The 22,012-nt window shown below is 54.3% G+C and overlaps 2 protein-coding genes across 2 annotated transcripts in view; one reads left to right on the top strand and one right to left on the bottom strand.

Annotated features, from left to right (window-relative positions):
- Window positions 1-3,042, bottom strand: part of TRPM5 (transient receptor potential cation channel, subfamily M, member 5) — a 23,094-nt gene extending 20,052 nt beyond the window's left edge. Inside the window, exons 1-4 of the mRNA XM_006893372.1 lie at window positions 3,035-3,042; window positions 2,693-2,819; window positions 1,827-2,007; window positions 335-501 (exon numbers count right to left, since the gene is read on the bottom strand). Coding sequence (XP_006893434.1) covers window positions 335-501; window positions 1,827-2,007; window positions 2,693-2,819; window positions 3,035-3,042 — 483 coding nt within the window. The remainder of the gene's footprint in view (window positions 1-334; window positions 502-1,826; window positions 2,008-2,692; window positions 2,820-3,034) is intronic.
- A 5,387-nt stretch (window positions 3,043-8,429) lies between these two features.
- KCNQ1 (potassium voltage-gated channel, KQT-like subfamily, member 1) overlaps window positions 8,430-22,012 on the top strand; it is a 313,853-nt gene continuing 300,270 nt past the window's right edge. The window contains exons 1-5 of the mRNA XM_006893373.1: window positions 8,430-8,582; window positions 13,180-13,272; window positions 14,902-15,063; window positions 21,187-21,332; window positions 21,817-22,005. Of these exons, the coding sequence (XP_006893435.1) occupies window positions 8,430-8,582; window positions 13,180-13,272; window positions 14,902-15,063; window positions 21,187-21,332; window positions 21,817-22,005 (743 nt within the window). The remainder of the gene's footprint in view (window positions 8,583-13,179; window positions 13,273-14,901; window positions 15,064-21,186; window positions 21,333-21,816; window positions 22,006-22,012) is intronic.

Here is a 22,012-nt window from a genome sequence, read left to right on the forward strand (position 1 = left end):
CTCCCTCCTCCTCCTCACTCCTCCCCTCCTCTCTCTTTCTCTTCCCCTCCCCCTCTCCTCCCTAGCTCCTGCCCCACAGCTTCCCACCTTCAGAGCATGAGACTCAGTCACTCTTCTCATCCTCTGCCTCTGAGTAGCCCCCCAGGGAGAGGACTCATCCGTCTGTCCGTCCATGTCTATCTGTCCATCTGCCCACTGCACTCACCCAGCCCTCAGTCTACACTCAGAAACCGGAAGTTTGAAAGAGGAGCCACTCAGAGGTGGTTGGGTATGGTCCTCTTTGAGACTCCCCAGGAGGCCATGGGAGACCCCACAGGGGCCCTGGAACACTCACCTTAAAGTCCTCCAGAAGCTGGCGGTGCAGGACCCGGCCCAGTGGGGCCATGCCGATGGCCACCACGCGGACTTTGGCGGACGTACTGGCCAGCGAGTGGTCTCGCACAGCCTGCGCCATGTGCCGGGCGAGGCCCACTCGAAGTGCGCTGGTGAGGAGCCAGGCCCCTGGGGGACAGTTGGTGGGCGTGAGGCCTCTCCCCAGCAGCCCACCCTCTGCAGGGGTCAGCCTTGCCCACCTGGCCCACCCAGCAGCAAGTGAGGGGGTTTTGGGGGTGGAACTGAGACTGGTGAGAAGAAGACCCTGGCTGAGGGTGCTTTGTGGGATGTCCACTTGGCCCAGTGGCCCCTGCAGGACCTGCCCCAAGACAGAGCTGGTCCTGGCCGTCCAGTTCCCGAGCTGGGCTGGAAGCAGTGTCCTCCCCCCGAGAGGTAGAGCTTTGTGGAGACCTGTCTGTCAGAGGAGCCCCCACACTGGCACTCTGCACCCAGAGCCACTGGGCATCTGCCCAGTCATTGGAGGCTGACCCTGAGGGGGTGGGAGGACAGCCTCTCGCTTGTTTCCTCTGTGGTGGGGGCATCTCCCTGCCCTGGTGGGCCTACCAGGAGAGGAGCAGGCCTGGGGTGGTCAGCGTCTGTGGGAACCCTCAAGCCTGCTCTATGCTGCACCGCAGGACCTCTGCACACCCACACACCCAGGTTCACACCTACCCAGGCACAGACACACCCACCAGCGCCCGCACGTATAGACTCAGTCCTGGCTACTTACACCCCACATCCACCTACACACTCACCCCCTACCCATACACCAACGCACACGTCTCTCTCTCTCACACACACACACACACACACACGCACAGATGCACCCCACCCACACCACACACACACACTCCACAGCCACCCATTCCCACATCCATCTACACACACCCCCATATCCACACACCCCCATATCCACACACACTCACACACACACACACACACACTCAGCCCTACAAACCCCTACACACCCACTACCACGGACATACCCACACCCACATACACCCACACCCACACACATCCACCAACGCCCCCACATACAGCTACACACACCCCCACACCCGTACACACATCTACACCCACACACGTGCATATCCATACACACATCCACACCCGCCCACATCTACACACCACACACACATCCACTCACACCACACCCACACATGCGCACATCCACCACCCCCACATGCATAACCTCACACGCACCCTCGTACCTACACAACCCTCCACCACACAAGCACACACACGCTCACACTCACCCACTCACACTCCCATGCGTTTGTACACACATATGCACGCACCTCTCATTCAACACACTCACACACACAGATGCGTTCAGCTGCCCACCATGCAGCCATGTCCCCCCACCCCTCACACCCACACGTGCCCAAGTAGCCACTCAGGGTGGCTGGAGGGAGACAGACGAGGGACGCTCGGCCCCGCTGGCCCAACCTCACCTGTGCTCTGTGCTGCCTTCACCAGCCCCTTCCGCAGAACATCCCTGAGCCAGGGTTTCATGGTGAACGGCCGCTCCTCGCCTACTAGGGACACCACCAGGTTGGGGGCCGGCAGGTGCCACTCAGCCAGCATGAGGTTGTAGAGGGCAGCGGGGTCCGCCTCACTGGGCACCTTCACAAACTGTGGGGACAGGAGCTAGGCAGCTTTGGGGCAAATAGGCGTGGTGTAGAGTGCTGTGGGTACCAGGGCGATGGGCACAGGGCAGTGTGGGGAGATGGGCAGGGGACACAGACACTGAGGACTGTGGACACCAGGACAGTCCTGGAGGGCAGTGTGGGGAGGTGGGCATTGAGGAGATGGGCATGGGACCTAGAGGGCAGTGTGGTCAGGAACATGGCCACTGGAGGCTGTGGGTACCAGGGGGCTGGGTACAGGGATGGGCACTGGAAGGCAGACATAGGGAAATGAGTAGGATTGCCAAGACATGGGGTCACTGGAGGGTGGGGTCACCAGGGGGTGGGGTTACTAGGGTGTGGTGACACCATTTCCAGGGCATAGCAGGGTCACCAGGGTGAGGTGGGGTCGCCAAGCTTTGGGTTTGCTGGGGGTCACCAGAGTGTGACGGGGTCACCTGGGAGTGATGGGGTCACCAAGGCATGGCACCACTGGAGGGTGAAGCCACTGGGACATACGGTTCCATGATCTGGGGCGTGGAGTGGTGAGGTCACAGAGCATGGGGTCACTGGGACACAAGGCCATGTCACCGGGACATGGAGTGGTGCAGTCACTGGGACATGAGGTCACAGGGCCTGTCTCCCCTGGGCATGAAGGGGCATGTGCCCCCCCCCCCAGAGGTGGCTCTTACCTTCCCACGTTTCTTCCCATACCCTCCAAAGTCCAGCTCGCCCCGACACAGGCTCTGTCTCCACTCGTGTCTGGGATCCCTGGGGCTGCTGGCCCGGGGGCCCTGCGTGTCCTGCATGGGGGCCTCTCTGCAGAACAGAGCAAATCCTGAGGGCAGGCAGGGCCCAGCCAACAAGGGCAGCCCTGCTGGTGTTCTGCAGCCCCCTTGTGGTGGCATCATCCTGCCCGAGTGAGGTGGGGAGCCCAGCTGTCAGCCCCATCTGGGCACCGTCTCACCCTCCTTCCCCCTCCCCACAGCAAATCGAGGGGTAAAGGGCTGTATGGGACACTTTCAGTCACTCACCCCGCCATGGGCACCACCACAGGCACACGTCTCTCTCTCTCACACACACACACACACACGGGACACTTTCAGTCACTCACCCCGCCATGGGCACCACCACAGGCTGACCACTCCGCCTTGCCGTCTCCTCCCACGGCCCTCACAGGAGTGTCCTAGAGACCCCAAAGACTCTGTGCTGGACATGCCACCCTCCGACCTTCAGGCCCACCCTAGTCCACACCCTGCTGGCCTTTGGAGAGGGCTGGGCCACTGTGGTGGGTGTGGGCAGTGGGTGGTCCAGGTGAAAGGTGAGGGTGTGTGCACCCGCACCCCCCCTTCCCCCACGCAGATCAGCTCGCAAGAGGCCAGGACCTCAGGGCTTCCCTACTGCAGCCTCTACCCCCACAAAGGCCAGAAGCCAGTCCCATGAAGGCCCCCTGCCTCCTAATCCACACACCGCAGTGCCTCCCAGCCGCCCCATCCCGGGACCACCGTGCCTGCCTGGCCTCTGACCACTCAGCGCTGCAGCTTCATTCTCCCCAGGACACTTGAGGCTCGATGTGGCCACAGCACAGCCTGGGCAGCAGGACCATCTTACCCAGGACTTGGGGTTCTCAGAGTTCCCTGGGTCCCTGGCCCTCCTCCAGGTCAGTGTCCCAGGCCCTGAACCCATCCAGCCCAAGGCAGCAGACATGTCCCCACCCCAAAGCCCTGCCCTGCCCTCTGCCCCAGGTGTCCTGGGGAGTGTTCTGTTCGCCATGGAGGGGGCTCTGAGCTGGCCCAACCCCCCTTTCTAATGCAGTCCTTTGTTCCTCAGCCTGGGCCCACCTGTGCACACAGGAGGGTGGGCAGCGGGCAGGGCGGCAGTTGTGGTGTCCAGGGTGTGGAGCTGGGTGAGGGCCCAGCCTGGCCTGCCTGGAGGCCCCCTCTGCAGAGCCCCTCTCCATGTCCCAAGCCCCCCAGGGAGGGCATGCAAATTCCACCACCCTTCCGCCTCCCAGTGTGGGAACGGGGAGGGGGGACCCAGGAGCCACATTTGAATATGGCCTCTGAGTTGGCAGAAATTTGCCTGTTGGGTTTTAATAAGGGCTGAGGAGGCGACTAGTCTAGAGGGCTGCTTTGGGGGGGGGGGACATGGCATGGGTGGCTGGAGATGCCCCCCTTGTCCAAGGTGTACGGACCTGAGACTGGGGCTGATGGGGAGGCAGTGTCCTCACTGTGGGCCTCAGGCCTTGGTCACTGTTGGGGTCTCCCATCTGACTTCCCAAAGGCAGCTCTAGGTCCCCAAATCCCCCTCGATCTTGACCCCACTTTGCCAGCCCTTCCTATCTTGTGGGGTAGGTGAGGGTCCTGGGGTCTGAAGTTGAGGAGGGCAGAGGTGTCTAAAGCAGACCCCACACCCCAGACCTGGCCCTGCTCAGCCTCGGCCCACATCAGGTGGCCACTTGGCCACTGATGCCTACGCAGCCATGAGAGGGGTCCAGGCCCGGCCCCCAGTCTCCCTGTGGGAATGTGCACCCAGGAGTTTCTGGTGGTCTTTCACCACTGCTGCTGGGGACCCAGGTCCTTGCAGAGGGGCCCTCAGGGGTGGGCAGCCCAGTCCAGCTACTGGATCCTACTCAGGACACAACCCCTCAGCCCGAGGCCCCGACAACTGTCATCCAGAGGGTCCCTGAGCTTGGGAAGGGGCTGCCCTCAGGTCTTGGTGCCAAGCCCACAGGGCCTCCCGTCCATGCCCACATTGTGCCCTGCCCCTGGACCTGTGGCAGAGGGCAGCCTGTCCCCAAGGTCCTAACATGGGAGACCCCCTTTCCCAGTGCAGCTCCAGGAAGGTAGGACTCCCTCCTTGCCATAGAGGTGGCCAGAGACCCCCAATACCTGGACCTACCACCCCTCCTGCCCTCAGCCTACCCACCTGCCCCAAGCTGGGCGTACCTACCTGTCCTTCACTGCACTGGCATGCAGCTGCCCGCCGGGCGCCGGGAGGAGCTTCTGCCCTCAGGCAGGACGTACTTTCGAACCTGCCCTGCCCTCCCCCACCACACCCAACACCTGGGCACCTGGGCAGTCCTGCTGCTTAGGGGAGCTGGGTCCCAAGAAACTTGGGCCCAGTTGGGGGTTCAGCCTTCCCCAGGAGTCAGCTTGTCCTCTACAGCAGCTGGTCCTGGGGCACACGCCTTCTGATGGGGCACCCAGACGCGACCCCCGTGGTGGTCAGCAGCCCTCCCTTGTAGAGGAGCCTGGGCGTGGCCTGCAGGAGGGCCAAGTCCGGTGGGTGTCTCCCTGACAGGTGAGGACGCTGCTGCCCGCTGAGCCTGTCTCTGTCCAGCAGGTGGCAGCCCCGGGCTGTCCTCCCAGTGTCTGGGGGGAGGGGAAGAGGCAGAGAGCCCCAGGGACCCCACCATCCATTGAGGACAGAGGACAGAAGCAGGAGCCCCATGTCTTGGGAGGGGTGGACCAAAGTCGGGGGTCCCTGAAGCACGTCTCCCTGGGGGGCGGTGGGGCTGTGAGCGTGTGTGGGCCCTGCCCCCTCCTTCTCAAGGGCAGGGGTCACCGGTGCTCTGTGGCTCCTAGTCCTGGGCTAAAGCACTCCACACTTCTGAGCCCGCTGGGCCTCAGTTTCTCTGCATGTAACCTTGGGGTTCTAATGACCTGGCTTCTGGGAGGGTGTGGGGGTGCCACAGGTAGCGCACGAAGAGCGTGGAGCCCGAAAATGCTTCTGTAACCTTTTGTCCAAGGAGATCCCGGTGCAGGGTTGGGGGACTGGGCTGGACCCCGGGCTCTCGGCAGTGCAGTGGCGCGGTCACCAGAGGGCGCCGCAGGATCGCAGCCGGCCAGCATCAGTGGAGCAGGGAGACTGGACGGTGTGTGGACACCCAGGGTGTCAGAGCAGGGGCCCTTCACCAAGAGCTCGAGCCCTTACAGGGCGGGTTCTGAGAAGGCAGGAAGCCACGCCCTGCCCAGGGCAGGAGAGAGGGTCTGAGGGATCAAGAGGGGCCTCAGGGGGTCCAAGACGAGTCATGTGCTGGGTTCTCAGTGTCCACCATGCCTGGCCTGGCCCACTGTGGAGTCACTGTATCAGCGTGTGGAGAGTGAGGGCCCCCGAGAGTCCCCAGCCTGTGGACCCAGCACTCTGCTGGGTAAGGTGGTGCCCCCTCTCCCTCCACAGGGGCACACAGGCGACCAGCAGCCCTCCCAGACATTCCTTCTCACCTGGCACAAGTCCAGGACCAGGCCAGGTCCCTCCCAGCTTCCAGCCCCCCAGGCTGCCATCGATGGGACCAGGAATCCTGAGCATGATGTCCCCTCCCCGCGCCGCAGCCTCAGCCAGCACCACTGGGCCAGCGCCCACGTTTGCTGCCCCGTCCTCACCCCTCAGCTCCAGGTCCAGTCATATTTATGGGGCTGCATTACCTGCAAGGTCCCCTTGGCTTCCTCCTTCGCTTGTCTGTCTGCTGCCCGTCGGGACTATTGAGTCCATAATGAATGGTGGATTCACTGGTGTCCACCACCCAGGACCTGGTGCACAGGGGACACAGAGCAGGTGGTCTGAAGCTGCTGAATGAGCAAATGAAGGAGTGAGTGAATGAGTTAGTGAATGAGAAACGGGGTTGAAAGAAGGAGTGAGCAGATGACGGTTCATGAGTAAATGAGTGAATGAATGAAGAATGAATGAGAGAGGGATGAAAGTTAGTGAGTGAATGAATGATAGTGGATGAGTGAGGGAGTGCGCCAGTGAGCGCGTGAGGGCACATGAGGGGGTGACTGCGCGAGCGAGGGCCCAGTGAGTGGGTGAACGAGTGAGTGAGGGCATGGACTGAATGAATGAGTGCGGATGTGTGAATGAATGAATGAGTGAGGGCATGTGATTGGCTGAGTGAGGGTGACTGAGTGAATGATAGCGGGTGAGTGAGTGAGTACCCCAGGGAATGCAGAGGGCGCAGTGAGTGGGTGACTGAATGAGTGAGGGCACCTGACTGACTGGATGAATGAGTGAGAGCGCAGTGGGTGGGTGGCTGAGAGTGAATTAGTGAGGATTTGAGGATGGACAGATGAGTGAGGGCACAGGAAGTGGGCGGCTGGACAAGAGAGAGAGGAAATGGGTGGCAGTTTGCGGGTGAGTGTTGGGCGTGTCCAGGCCGAGCCCCTGCCAGTCCATGGACCAAGGACGAGGGTGTGGGGCTGTGCTGAGAGGAGGTGTGGGGACAAGGCTTCCTGGGTGGGTGTGGCAGACTGCTGCAGGCGCTGGCCTGCTCCCCCTCACCGTCAAGGGGGACAGAGATGTTCAGGCTGCTGACGGGGTGGCTCTGACTGGCCTCCAAGCCTCTGACTGGCTTCCAAGTCTCTGGCTTCACTGTGGCATCTGTATCCTCTTTGCTGTGTTGGCACAGGGCAGCTGCCCCATGAGAGGCTTTCACGTGGCCTTCCTTTAGGGGAGAAGCTGGGACGTCGAGGATCCAGTGGGGGCCCCAGCCCTTCTCCACCACCACTCTGCTCCAGCCTCTGTCCCTTGGAGAGTCACTTCCTTCAATCCTCTGATTCATTGTGTCACTTTTACCTTGAAGGAGAGGAGGGTGGCTAGAGAGGGCTGCGCTGACCTTGGTGATTCTATGTGTGTAGTAGACCCCTCAGGGGCAACACTGCTCCCCCCAGCTCCCTGAGGAGCCTGATGTCCAGGTTCAGGTAGGAAGGGCAGCATGGACAGTGCAGTGCTGCTGGGGAGGGACTGAGAAGTGGGGCCACTGCCCACACGTGCCCTTCTCTGATCCTTTCCTGGCAGGGAGGTGCTCCTTGTTGGATAGAGGAGCCATGCTGAAGGGGGCAGGACCAGCTCTGAGGACAGTTACCATCCATATCTCTGAACTGACCCTGAAGTCTGGGCAGTGGTGGCCAAGAGCCACAGGGACCAGCCTCACCTCAATGCAGGATGGTCTCAACGGGACAGACCAACCTGTGGCTCAGGCTTCCATCCCAAACCTCGCTCCAGGTGGTGGGAGTATGTCCTTGCTGTCTATTTTTCTCTACCTGACGTCGCCCACAAGACTGAAGCCACTCCAGGGGTCCTGCAGCCCCTCTGCTTAGAGCAGCACCCTTGGTTCTGAAGCTCTGTGGGTCGCTGTGGACATCCCACTCTTCTAAATGACCACAGGGCCCTTCATCAGTCCATGTCTGTGTGTGCAGCTAGTGGATCCTTGCATATGAACCTAGTCTGGGGTGTGGGGGCTGGAAAGGGCAGAGGAAATGGGTCACCACAGTGAGACCTCTCATGGCATCTTGTCCAGCAGGGCAGCTGACCTCTCTGTGTGAGGGGTCTCCAGAGCAACACCCCCATCTCTCCTGTGAGTCCTGGGAGGCCTGAAATAGCAGAGGATGAGGGGGCTGCCAGTGGCCACTCTGATACCCAGGGGACAGAACCATGTCCTCAGTGGCTCAGGACTCAAGCCCTTCCCTGCTGGCTGTGTCGCTCTGGAACTCTGGGAAGGTGGGTTCCCCAGGCCCCTTCCTGCAACTGCTCCTGGGGGTGATACTGAGAGCAAATGTTCATGAGGCCAAGCAGATGTACCCGTCTGTATGTGTGTGGGTGTGTGTGAAGACTACGGCCAGGAAGCCCTCAGCCAGCATCTGTTCTGTCCCTTCCTCTTGGGCCTGGAGGAGCTGAGAACCCATTCTTGCTCCCCCTTGGTTCCTTTAACAACAGTATCTGTGAGCCCTCCATTCTTTTAGCCCACCCCCAACTGCCTGCCCCCTCCTTATCCACCCACCTGACCATGCAGGTGGTTATTCATCTGACAGGTATTTACTGAACAACTTTTATGTGCCAGGCACTGTCCTAGGGGTCAGGATGATGGCCAACAAACAAAGAAGTGAGTGTCAGAGGCTGTCCAGTCAGTTCTGATTCACAGCCACCCCGTGAGCAATACGGCAAAACACAAACACTGCTTGGTCTTGTACCATCCTCACAATTGTTGCTGTAAAAACCCAGTAAAATAAAGAATTGAATGAGGAGAAAAATAAAGCAGAGAGAACAGCAGGTGAGAACTTGATTTGTAAATGGACTGGTGAAGGAATATCTATCACGAAGGTGATCGTTGTGCACTAACCAAAAGAAAGGTGAAAGCTGTCTGCCCATCTATTGATTTACACCCATCTACCATGCACTCATCACCACCCACCAATCATCCATCCATCCATCCATCCATCCATCTATCCATCCATCATCATCCCTCTATCTGTCCGTCCGTCTGTTGACATCTACAATGTCAACCCATCATCTATCCATCTACACTGTCTACCATCGTCCATCCATCCATCCATCCATCCATCCATCCATCCATCCATCCATCATCCCTCTATTCATCCAATCATCCATCCATCCACCCATCCATCATCCCTCTATCTGTCTGTCCGTCCGTTGACATCTACAGTGTCAACCCATCATCCATCCATCCATCCATCCATCCATCCATCCATCATCCCTCTATTCATCCATCCATCCATCCATCCATCCATCCATCCATCCATCCATCATCCATCCATCTACACATCATCCACCATCCATCCATCCATCTATTTATTTATCCATCTACCACTTACGTATCGCAATCCACCCATCATCCACCTATCCATCTCTTACCCAACCACACTCACTCATCACTATCTGTCCCTCATCTACCCATCCATATATTCATCTATTCACTCATTAACCATTGGAATACCAATTGATGTGTTTCAGGAAACAAATGCAGTCCTGGATGGGCTCACTAGTCTCTGCAAAGAAATTTGAAAGACAGCTATATGGCCAACTGATGAGAAGTGATCCATATTTGGTCCCATTCAAAAAAATATATGATCCAACAAAATGCAGAAATTATTAACAATATTACAGTATTATTAACATTTTGTATCATACAAATGATAATATCAAACAATATCATTAACATTTCATATCCTATAAATGGGGTAAATGATGCAAATAAAATCTTTCTGAAGGTTATTTTAAAATGAAAGGAACAGTACATCGACAGGGGACAGCCAGAAATTAAAATTTTATTCAGAAAAGGCCCTGGAACTGGGGATATCATTGCTGCTGTCAGATGGATCTTGGCTGAAAACAGACAATACCAGAAGGTTGTCTATTTGTGTTTTATTGACAGTACAAAGGCACTCGACTGTGTGGGTTATAACAAATTATGGCTAACAGTGAGAAGAAGGGGAATTTGAGAACACTTAATTATGCTCATGAGAAACTTCTATCTAAACCAAGAGGCTGTTGTGCAAACAGAGCAAGAGAATACTGTATCATTTTAAATTAAGAAAAGTATGCATCAGGGTTTTATCCTTTCTCCATACCTTCTCAATCTGTATGCAGTCTGGGTAGCCTACAGGTAAGGAGTTGAACTGCCAACCCAGAGGCATATAGTTCAAATCCACCAGCGACTCCATGGGAGCAAAAAAGCCAACGTCCTCCTGTGTGACTTGTTCTGTGCCATCGAGTCGACTGCAACTCATAGAAACTCTAAACGCAACCGCTCTGAACCCTGCTCTATCCTGAGCTAATCTCGCTGTCTCTGACTCACTTACCCTCATTACCCCCATTGCTGTGTCAATCCATCTCATCTGGGGTCTTCTTCTCATGCACTGTCCCTCCACCCTTCCAAGCATGACCAGTCCTCTCCAAGGATTGGTCCCTCCTGGCCACATGCCCAAAGTATGTCAGATGGAGCCTCAAAATCTTTGCCTCGAAGGGGAAGCTTCTCCAAGACATATCTGTTCATTTGCTTGGCAGTCCATGGTATGTTCAATAATCTTCTCCAGCACCACACCTCAAAGGCATCAATTCTTTTTCTGTCACTCTTATTTGCTGTCCAGCTCTCTGACACACAGCAAATAATTGTGAAGACTATGGCCTGGATCAGGCACACCTTAGTTTCCAGACTGACATCGTTGCTCTTTAGTACTCTAGAGAGGCCCCTGGAAGCAGCCTTCCCAAATGCAATTTATCTTTTGATTTCTTGACTACTGGTGCCAAGAGTGTTGTTTGTAGAATCTGGCAAGCTGAAGCTGTGAACAATCTCAATCTCTTCACTGTCTATCATGGTGCTGCCAATTGGCCCAGTGGTGACAATCTTTATTTTCCTGATGTTGAGCTTCAAGCCATATTTCAGACTACAGAAATATCTCTGAAAACCCACTGGAGAGTCAACTAAGAATCCATTCTAATTCAACGGCACAGAACAATTTAATCAGTATGCTGAGCGAGTAATTCAAGCAGCTGGCATATATGAAGGAGAATGTGGCATCAGGACTGGAGGAAGACTCACCAACAACCTGCATTATGCAGATGACACAACCCTGCTTACTGAAAGTGAGGTGGACTTGAAGCACTTGCTACAGATCAAAGCCACAACCTTCAGTATGGGCTAAATCTCAACATCAAGAAAACAAAATTTCTCACCTCTGAATTGATTAGGCACCATCATGAGAAGGATTGAAGCTGTCAGCTATTTAATTTTACTTGGCTCCATAATAAAAACTCATAGTAGCAGCAGCTAAGGAATCAAAAGACATGTTGCTTTAGGGAAATCTATTGTCAAGGACCTTTCCAGAGTACTAAAGAACAGGAATGTCATTTTAAAGACTAAAGTGTGCCTGCCTCAAGTCTGGTATTTTGAATTGCTTTGCATTACTCCGAAGGTTGAACATGACTCAGGGTGACAGAAGAATTGATGTCTTTGAGCCGTAGTGTTGGAGAAGAGTGCTGAATACCCCATGGACGGCCAAAAGAAAAATCATGTCTTGGAGGAAGTACAAGGATGCTGTGGTTTAGATGCAAGAATAGTGAAACTTCATCCCACATACTTTGGGCCTATGGGTGGGAGGCGCCCATCCTCAGAAAAAGACATCAGAATGCACACCCTTGTTTATTGCAGCTTTGTTCACAATAGCAAAGAGCTGGAAACAACCCAAGTTCCATCAACAAACGAATGGATAGAGAAGCTCTGGTATACTTACACAATGGAATACTATGCTGTATTGAGAAACAAGGAACTCATGAAATATTATGCAAAATGGGTGATCCTGGAGGACATTATGCTGAGTGAAATGTCTCCGTCACAAAACCACAAATATTGCATAAGGCCACTGTTGTAAAACAGGACTGACATTGGGTTGGGGGGCGAGACTGAGAAAGATGGGAGGAATGATGTATACTGCATTGCAACAGATGAGGGAGAGAACAGTTTAAAAGGGTATTATTATCATTACAGGTATTATTGGGTATTAGTATCATTACAGGAGTCCAGAATGAAGGCTGCACAGTGGAGTGGTCTTGGGGGGAGGGAGTGCATAACAATGAAAGAGTTTTTATTTTTCTTTTCAAAGAGAAGAGTGAATTGGGGGAAGGGCGTCGGCAGGGAGAAAAGTGCAACAATGAATGACTAGAAACCCTAAGTCTCTGTAAACTTTCATTAAAATTAATTTTTAAAAAAGACATCAGACTAGAAAAGGTGGAGAGTTAGTGAAAGATAGGAAGACCCTCAACAAGGTGGATTAACACAGCAACTTTAACAATAGGCTTGCTTGAGCATACTGGGACCATGAGAATGTCTACAAGGGCAAGGCTCAGATCTGTTATTCACAGGGTTGTAATGAATTGTGGTTGACTCAATGGCACCTAACAACAACAGTTGCAACAATATCCATCCATCTACCCATCCACCCATCCATCCATCATCCAGCCATCCATCCATCCATCCCCCATCATCCATCCATCCATCATCCATCCATCCATCCATCCATCCATCCATCCATCCATCCATCCTCCATCCTCCATCCATCCATCCATCCATCCATCCATCCTCCATCCTCCATCATCCATCCATCCATCCATCCATCCATCCATCCATCCATCCATCCACCATTTCTCTCCCTCTCTCTGAATTCTCTTGTTTATCCACCCACCTGTCTTTCTGTCCATCCTCCATCCTCTCTTTAGTTAACCCTCATCATTCAATAATTCTCGTCTGTGCCTGCAGGCACAGAGCCGCATGAGTCAGCCTCCACCCTAGGAGGCCCACCCACTAGCACAGAGGCTTCTTCCGTGAGGGGGAGCAGGGGCGGGGGTGGGGAGGGCACTCAGGGCTGCTCTCTGAGTTCCTGCTTCTCAGGGACCAGGGCAGGAGGCCACACCTTCCCCTCCTGGGGCTGCCACTGTGGCCGAGGAGGCTGGGAATTCAATAGGCTCTCAGCAAATAGCAGAGGTGAGTCATCACTGCCTCCTCCAGCCTCTTCTGTTCTGCATTCACTCTCCTCTCCCCACCGCCTACCCCTCCAAACAGCACTTCTAAGTCCATCTTTGCTCAGACCAGTCGCTGGTCCTGCCTCTGGTGGACCACAGTGCCGGGCTACAGAGGATGGACCCAGTCAGTCATACCCAGCAGGCATCATCAGCTGGCCAACAAGGTGGTCAGCGCCTGGCCACTAAACCAGGTCTCCCACACCCCTCTGCAGAGCACCAGGCCCGCTGTCTCTTTTCTTTATTTATTGTGATTTTAAGGAACATTTACAGAAATGTTGGATTTTCATTCATTCATTGTTGCACATTCTCCTCCTTACCTTTCCCCACTCCATTGAAAAAAAAAATTAATTGTTTCAAATCCTGCTGTCTTATCAGCTGTCCAGAGCAGGCATCTTATCAGAGGCCAGCTGCCCAGGGAAGCATTCACTGGGCACAGTAGGGCACCCTTGGGAGGAGCACCAATGCCGGGGTTAGCTTAGTGTCTAGAGGTCAAGAGGTGTTCACCTCTTACCTGCCTGACCAGCATGTCCCCACAAACCAAATGCTACAGAAGTCTCAAGTTACCAGCAGCTGGATCTGTGGCATACTTGTGCCAAAAAGGATGTCAGATCCGCCACAGCATGACCTTTGGACCAAAAGTCTCACCACGGTCTGTGTAATAGGAGTGAAGTGACAACTGCTAGGGAGGGCTACCTGGACACCTGCCTCCCTGCACACCCGTCTCCTTCCATACCTGTATCCTTACATACCTGCCTCCCTGCACACCAGCACACCTGCCTCCTTACATACCTGTCTCCCTGTACACTTGCCTCCCTGCACACCCGTCTCCCTATATACCTGCATCCTTACATACCTGCTTCTCTGCACACCTGCACACTTGCCTCCTTACATACCTACCTACACACCTGCACACCCACCTCCCTGCAAACCCACCTCCTTACACACCTATCTCCCTACACACCCAGCTTCCTGAACACCTGTCTCCATGCACATCCACCTCCCTGGACACATGTCTCCCTGCATCTCAGCTTCCTGAACACCTGGCTGTCTGCACACCCAGCTCCCTGCACACCTGCCTCCTTGCACACTTGACTTCCTGCACACATGACTTCTTGCACTCCTGGCTCCAGGTCCTTGCCTGCTTTACTACTTTCCCATGAGTGACTAACCAGTTCTGGCTGCCCTGGCATGTTGAGGACAGGCTTGTGCCCAACATGCTCCCCGACAGGGTGAGGGCAAACTCTAGGGCCCAACGAGGCAATGAGAGGGTGACTTGAAGGGTAGTGGTCCTGGCATGACGACAACACAGTCACAAACCCTTTCAAGGAGACTGGATCCACCTGACACAAAAGCAAGTGCCAGCAGCCCTGGGACCTTGTGACTCTTTTGTTACATTTGGTGACTTGGAATTGAGCCTCAGAGAAAGGTCCACAAGGCTTTTCATCAGATAAGCCTGGCCTGAGATATCTAGGGACTTCATGAGACCAGCCAGGTGAGGGGGGAGGACAGTCAGATGACCTCACACCAGACCCAAGTAGACCCCGTGGGGGAGGAACTGCCCTGCATTTCAGGGGCTTGCCTCTACCCCAAGGAAGCAGCACCCCTACGTTCTGAGGAGGTGCCCCTCTGCCACAGCATGGTGGAGCATCATTTCTCCACCAAGTTCAAGCCCAAACCCTACACGGTGGGCGAGCATCATGTCTACACCACAGGGAGCTTACCCTTGCAATATGGGGGATCAGCACCCTATGCTGTGAGGAGCATCACTTCCGCATAATGGGGGAGCAGCCCCTCTATGTTACAGGGATCACCACCCCTACATCGTGGGGATCACTGTATTTATAAGGGAGCACTGCACCGGCACTATGGGGGAGCACCACCCCTACATTATATGGAGCACTACGTGTATAAGGGAGCATTGCACCTGCATGATGGTGTACCCACACTCTGAGAAGTGTCCTCACTGTGTTACAGGGGAGCACCCCTACACTGCACTGGGAAGACCTCCCCTACCTGCCAGGTGCACTCTGAGGGCTCAGGCCTGGGGAGACCATGAACCTTTGCCCCAAAATTTGACTCCATCCCCAGGCAAAGGTCCTCCTGGCATCACTGTCAGCTCCAACTCAATGCTGGTGCTGGCCCAGAGCCCTCAAAGCCGCCCTGTCCCACGATGGTTATTGGTGCTACTGTCCTGAGCACTGTCCCACCCTTCCAGCACCCAGCCCCCCAGCCTGTCCCACCCTCCCAGCACCCAGTCTCCCAGGCTATTCCACTCCCTTGGCACTCCCAAGCCTGTCCCACTCCCTCAGCTCCCCAAGGTCTGTCCACCCCCTTGTCCCTCCTCCCACCTGGACACTTGCTGCCCTTTCTCCCGTCGGCTTCTCTGGCTCTGGTGCCATCCTCACCCCTCAGCTTTTTCAAGCTCATTGGGATTCAGGGTCACCTCTCTGGGTGTCCTCCATACCCAGTGCCCAGCCCCTGAGAATAAGCTGCTGCATACCACAGGGGGCCCACCTCTCCCAGCCCCAATGTCCCCCTTGACTGGCCCTGAGGTCCTGGTCTTGGCAGGACTTGGGGAGCGCCAGTGTACCCACACTGTCCACTGCACTCCTGTGCCCTGCCCTGGGGTTCTGTGTGTTCCCTCCTCACCCAGCCTTTGTCACACCCCAGACCTCTTGAGAAGGGTCATTGTTGCCTGCGGGGTCCCAGGAGAGGCGGGATGAGGAAGGCACACCCCACGCCAGGCCATGTCCTACAAGGGAGGCCCTGGTGGGCTGACCAAAAGTGGACATCACCAAAGGCCACCTCCCCTCTTTCTCACACACTGGCCGCCCCTTAAGGCCCTGGGGCCCTGTGGATCTCCCCCCAGGTCCCCCAGGTGCTGGCTCGTATCATAATCATGATTATTTTAGCTGGAGTGTAAGCATGCCGAGTGGTGACTGGCGTCAAAGGTGACAGCCTGGGGCGGTCCCCTTTCATGTCCACCCCTCCTGCCCTGCCCGGCAAGCGTGTCAGAGCCATTCCCGGACACGGACACGCACACATTTATCAGCAAACACTTCCTTCCTATCTACACCTGATAAGGTCTGTTTGGTCTGAGGTCGAGTTCAAAGAGGAACGGCAAGGTGAATGTGGCCCTCAGAACACTGAGCCCTGAGCCCCAGGCTGGCCAAGGTGCTGCGTGTGGGCTTTGCATGGCCACAAAGGAGCGCATGGGGAGATCTCAGCATGTGTTACTCCATATCCATCCTGGTGCCTTTGTCTTCACCTCTGGTGCTGCCATCACAGAACTTCTTCAGCCTCGATTTGAACCTGCATGTGTCTGGTGGATGGCCTGTCCCACTGGCCACTGGCCTTCTTTTGACTACTGACACTGAACTGCTCCACTGTCTCTTTCCACCGACATGGTCAGTGCGACTCCTGCACAGTCCATCAGGTGAGGCCCATGAGGATAGTCACTGCTTACATTTTAAAAAGCAGTGCTTGCAATGAATAAATCATTGTACAACATCCTGTCATGTGAAGTCTAGCCTCATATCTGTTACCAAGGCCTTATTTTTAATTACCAAGCCTTCTTCATTTATAATTTTTCGGTTGTTGGTTAAAGCCTTGTTCCTAAGCATCTTGAATGCATGTTCGACCAGTTTCAGACCACAGAAGTTTGTAGAAATCTTCAATTTCTTCACCTTTAATGGCTTTAGTGTTTGGTGTGCACTTTTGAACAAAAGCTCTAAGAAAAGCTGACCCAGCAGTGTGGGAATTATCAAACAATACCATTAGTAGCAGATGCAAAGAAAATCCTGCTCGAGGTTCTTTTAAAATGACCAAAGCAGCGCATTGACTGGGAACTGCCAGAAGTTCCAGCTGCATTCAGAAGAGGCCGCAGACTGAGGGCCATCATTGCTGACGTCAGACAGTTCTTGGCTGAACGCAGAGAACACCAGAAAGAGGCTTGCTTAGGTTTCATTGACTATACAGAGGCATTCAGCTGTGTGGACCATAATAAATTATGGATAGAGCTGACAAGAACGGGAATCCCAGAACCTCAGGCGAAACCTGAAGTCCTGGCTGGAGGGAGTCAGCTCCAGGGCCAGGCTTTCCCAGTCTCCTTGCTCTAGGAGTTCCCTGTTGAAAATACCCTGGTCATAGGATGTTCTCTAAGGCTGGTCCTTCTGCCCTGGTGGTACCCAGACTCCCTCGTGCCACCCCCCTCCTCAGACCAGCCTGCTTATTCTCTCTACTTTTCTCTTCCAGGAGATGAAAATAGGCTACACCCAGAGCAGGTTCTCTTCCGTGGGACTAGGGTTGTGAGGAGGTTAAGCGTGTTGTTTTTGTTGTTAGGTGTCATCAAGTCGATCCTGTGAACAGCAGATCTGAACCTGTCCTGTGCTGTTCTGTCCTCACCGTCTTGGGCACACTCAAGCCGGCTGCTGCGGTCACTGTGTCAACCCACCTGGTTAAAGGGCTTCCTTTCCTTCACTGTTCCTCCACCTTTCCAAGCATGCTGTCCCTCTCCAAGAAATAGCCTTTCCCGGCAACATGCCCTAAGGATGTGACGTGAAGTGTCACCATCTTAGCCTTCAAGGAGCACCCAGGCAGCATCTTCTCCAAGACATGCTTGTTTGATCTTTGGTGGTGCTTGTTATGTGCCATCAAGTTGCTTATGACTCATAGTGACCCTATATACAACAGCCCTGAAACCTGCTCTGCCCTGTGCAAACTTTACTGTCTCTGACACACCTAACCTCATCACCCCAGTCACTGAACCAATCCATCTCATTGATGGTAGCCCTCTCTTTCTCTGTCTCTCCACCCTTTCAAGCACGACGTCCCTCTCCAAGGATCACTCCCTCTTTGCAACATGCCCAAACTATGTCAGACAAAGCCTCAGAATCCTTGCTTCGAAGGAGCAGGCTGGTTTTAACTTCTCTAGGATGAACCTGTTTGTTCTCCTAGCCAACCATGGTACATTCAATACTCTTCTCCAGCACCACAGCTCAAAGGCATCAACTCTATCATCCCTAGTCATTGCCCAACTCTTTGACACATAGAAAGTAATTGTGAAGATCACGGGCTGGGTCAGGCGCACCTTAGTCTCCAGACTTGGTAGTCAATGGAATGTTCAGTGCCCCTCGTCAATACCACAGCTCAAAGGCACCAAGTTTTCTCCTGAATGACAGAAGAAGAGGTGCTGTATGTCCCATAATACTTTTATAACTTTAGTTTATCAGATCACAGGGCCATCATATAGCCACCACATTACATTCCTGTGTTCAGAGGACACACAATTCAATCCATGACCCCCTTTAAGCAGTTCTGGTGACCTTCGAGACTCTGGGGTTTTGAATACTGTGATGGGACTTTCTAGAATCACCTTGTAGACTTCCTGCTTCAGACCTGGTGTGGCCACTTCTCTAAGGAGACCTAGCTCTTTTTAGGGAGAAACAGGGAGCCCAAGCTGGCCTACAGGGTGTTCTTGCTATGACTTGTTATTGCTCGTGAAATCTATCCAAGGGAGGACTTTGGTTTTGAGATTAAACAGCTGAGAAGTTTATGCTAATATTCCCATAATATTCCTGAAATTTAAGAATGGGCTCACACTTACTTCTTTGATTTTGTAATTGTGGCTCTTCTCTCTCATAAGGACCCCTGGTGGCCTGCTCCACTGCGAGTAGTGATGCTAGTCAGAAGACCACTCATCTCTGGTGGTTCGAATCCACCAATGGTTCTTGGGAGAATGAAGGACCATCTCCTCCCACTAGGATTTGCTGCCTTGGGCTCTGAGCGGAGGGTCGGAAGGGACTTGAGGAGGTGAGTCTGAGGGTTTCTTCGAAACCAAGACTCTCAGTCTCTAAGGGATTTAACATGATTATCTAAATGGGGTCAAAACAAATCAGCATGAACTGAGACAGCATTTAAAAAACTTATTTCATATGTGTGTGTATACATGTGTTGTTGTTTACCATCGAGTCAGAACTGACCCATCGCTGACCCTCTGTGGGTTTTCAGAGTTAATCTCATGGGAGGAGATTGCCCATCCGTCTCCCACGGAGCAGCTGGTGGTCTCAAACTGTATGTCTTCAGGATTGCAGCACAGCTTCTTGCCACCAGGCTACAGAGCGCACGTGTGCTCTCTCTCTCTCTCTCTCTCTCCCTCTCTCCCTCTCTCCCTCTCTCTCTCTCTCCACACACACACACAGACACATCTCATACACGTTATTTGTTGTTATTAAAGTCTGCGCTAATTCATGGCTGACCCTCCAGTGCTTTCAGAGGCTGTAAATTGCACGAGAGAGAGAGCGCACACACGTAGATGTTGTTGTTATAAGTCATCTGTAACTCATAGCGATCCTGTGCACAACAGCTCTGAATCCTGCCCTGAGCCAGGCTCCCTGTCTCTGACACCCCTAACCCCAGTACCCCAGGTACTGTGTCCATCCATCTCATCCACGTCTTCCGCTCCTGCGCTGTCCCTCCACCCTTCCAACCATGATGTTCTTCTCCAAGGACTGGTCTCTCCTGGCCAAGTGCACAAAGTATGTGAGATGCAGCTTCAAAATCCTTGCCTCCAGGGAGAAATATAGACCTGTTTGTTTTCTTGGTGGTCCATGGTATGTTCAAGCCTCTTCTCCAGCACCACAACTCGAAGGTATCAATTCTTCTTCTGTTATCCTTAGTCACTGTCCAGCTCTCTGATGAATAGTAAACAATTGCAAAGATCCTGGTGTGGATCAGGCACACCTTAGTCCCTAGATTGACATCATTACTCTTTAGCACTTTGGCAAGATGTATGTGTTTGTCTATACCATCTTTTTAAATCTGCTCTGACAGACCACAAGTGGATGGTTTTAACCAGCAGACATGCACACTGCCACCATTTAGGCAGTGGGTTCCCCTACTCTCTTCTCCTTTTATCTCTTGTGATGTGAGAGGCATCCTACATCACACCCCAGGGAATTCCCCGTACCTTGGCCAAGGCCTGTGAGGGGATTAAGGATGCTGCAATCTTCTCATGACTGACTGGATTATCAGATCGTGGGGTCATTACGTAGCTTCCACATTACTCACGCCCACATGCTCTTGAGGGTTACTATCCAATCCCCAGGGCGCTCAGGTGGCCTATGTGTCAGTTCAGATTTGATCACAATGAGGTTTTAGAAAATTCAATCCAAGACACCCCCCCAACACACACCTGTTGCTATTTGACTGCAGCTAACAGCAAGCCCCCAGGGCGATCAGGGTCTTCAGGGCTCAGAGTCTCCTAGCCAGGATTGACTCTAGCATTTGACCCCAGCTCTGGCTCCTGGATTTCAAGGCCCAGGTGGAAGTGTCCTCTCGCTCCTGGGGAGTGAGGACTCATCCCCTTCTCCTTCTCTGCACCTGCCTGGCTTTGCTCACCAGGCAGACTGAAACCTCACACCTTCAGGAAGGAGCGCTCATGTGGGACGCGGAGCAGCTGGTGCCACCTCTTTCCATATGGTTCTCTTGTTATATCCTAGTGCCACTTCCCAAGGTCCCCTTCCTGATCTGGGACGTATGTATGCAGACTGGTCAATCCCACCTTCAACCAGAGAATATTCACTGAGCGCCTTCCCTATGCGTGCAGGTGCATGTGTGTGTGCACATGTGTGTCTCAGTAGGTGTGTATGTCTTGTTTGCGATTGTGTGTGCATCTATGCACGTCTCTGTGTGCACGTGTTGGTGTAGGTGCGTATGTTTTGTATGTGGTTGTGTATGCATCTGTGCATGTCTCCTTGTGCATGTGTGTGTCTGAGTAGGCAGGTATGTCTCTGTGTGTAGCTGTATGCACGTCTATGCACGTCTGTGTGTGCATGTGTGTGTACTGACACCCACCCTGCGGACTCCTTTCCTGCAGAGAGAAATTTTCCCCTTCGTCCAGCCTTCTCTGCGTGTTTCAAATCTTCAGCGTCTCCTGGAGCCCTCCCCTCCAGTTCAGTATGGCTGGGGACCCCCTTTTGCTCATTCTCTGCATAGCTACATGGTGCCCCTGCTGAACGCAGGGTAGGGGCAGGTCTTCACCACTGGCACCCCACGGTGACCATGCTCATTGAAAGCTTGGGAAGCTGCTTGTAAATCCTGGGTTCTGACCTGTGAGAGGTCACAGCCAAGTCGCGCACTCCCAGTACCTGCCTTGGAGGAGTGAGCTCTCCCTGTGCCCAGAACAATGCCTTTCCTACCCCGCCCTCAGTGCCATGAAGCCCAGGGGAACAAGTGCAGATCGAGGAAGCATCCATTGCTGTCGCCCACGCTGTCCCAGGACACACAAAGCCAACGTGCAGCAGGCTGGGAGTGTAGGAAGACAAGGCCCCATTCTCTTCATTGACCCTCGGGGACCAGGGCTGCGTTCTGCCTCGCCTACTACCTGCAGGGCGGCCCCTCCTCCACGCCCACCCCAGCCCACAGCCCAGCAGCTCCTGGTGAATCCCGTGTCAGCCTGTCCTGGAGTCCCCAGCTAGTGGTTGGACTAACGCGCCTCACCCCCTAGACCCACCAGCCGCGCTGCTGCCCGTCAGTACTCAGGGACCCCCCCACCTCCAGCGAGTGGTGGGACTAACGCGTCCCAGCACCAGGACAGCCAGCGCGCACGTGCCCAGGGCGCCCCGTCCCCGCCTCCCCGGCTCCCTCTGCCGAGCGGCTCAGACTGCACTGGGCGGCCCCCCGCGCCCGGCTCTCTGCATGGA

Source organism: Elephantulus edwardii, unplaced genomic scaffold (assembly GCF_000299155.1).
Source record: "Elephantulus edwardii isolate Elephantulus edwardi_28Jun2011 unplaced genomic scaffold, EleEdw1.0 scaffold00126, whole genome shotgun sequence".
Classification (NCBI taxonomy): domain Eukaryota; kingdom Metazoa; phylum Chordata; class Mammalia; order Macroscelidea; family Macroscelididae; genus Elephantulus; species Elephantulus edwardii.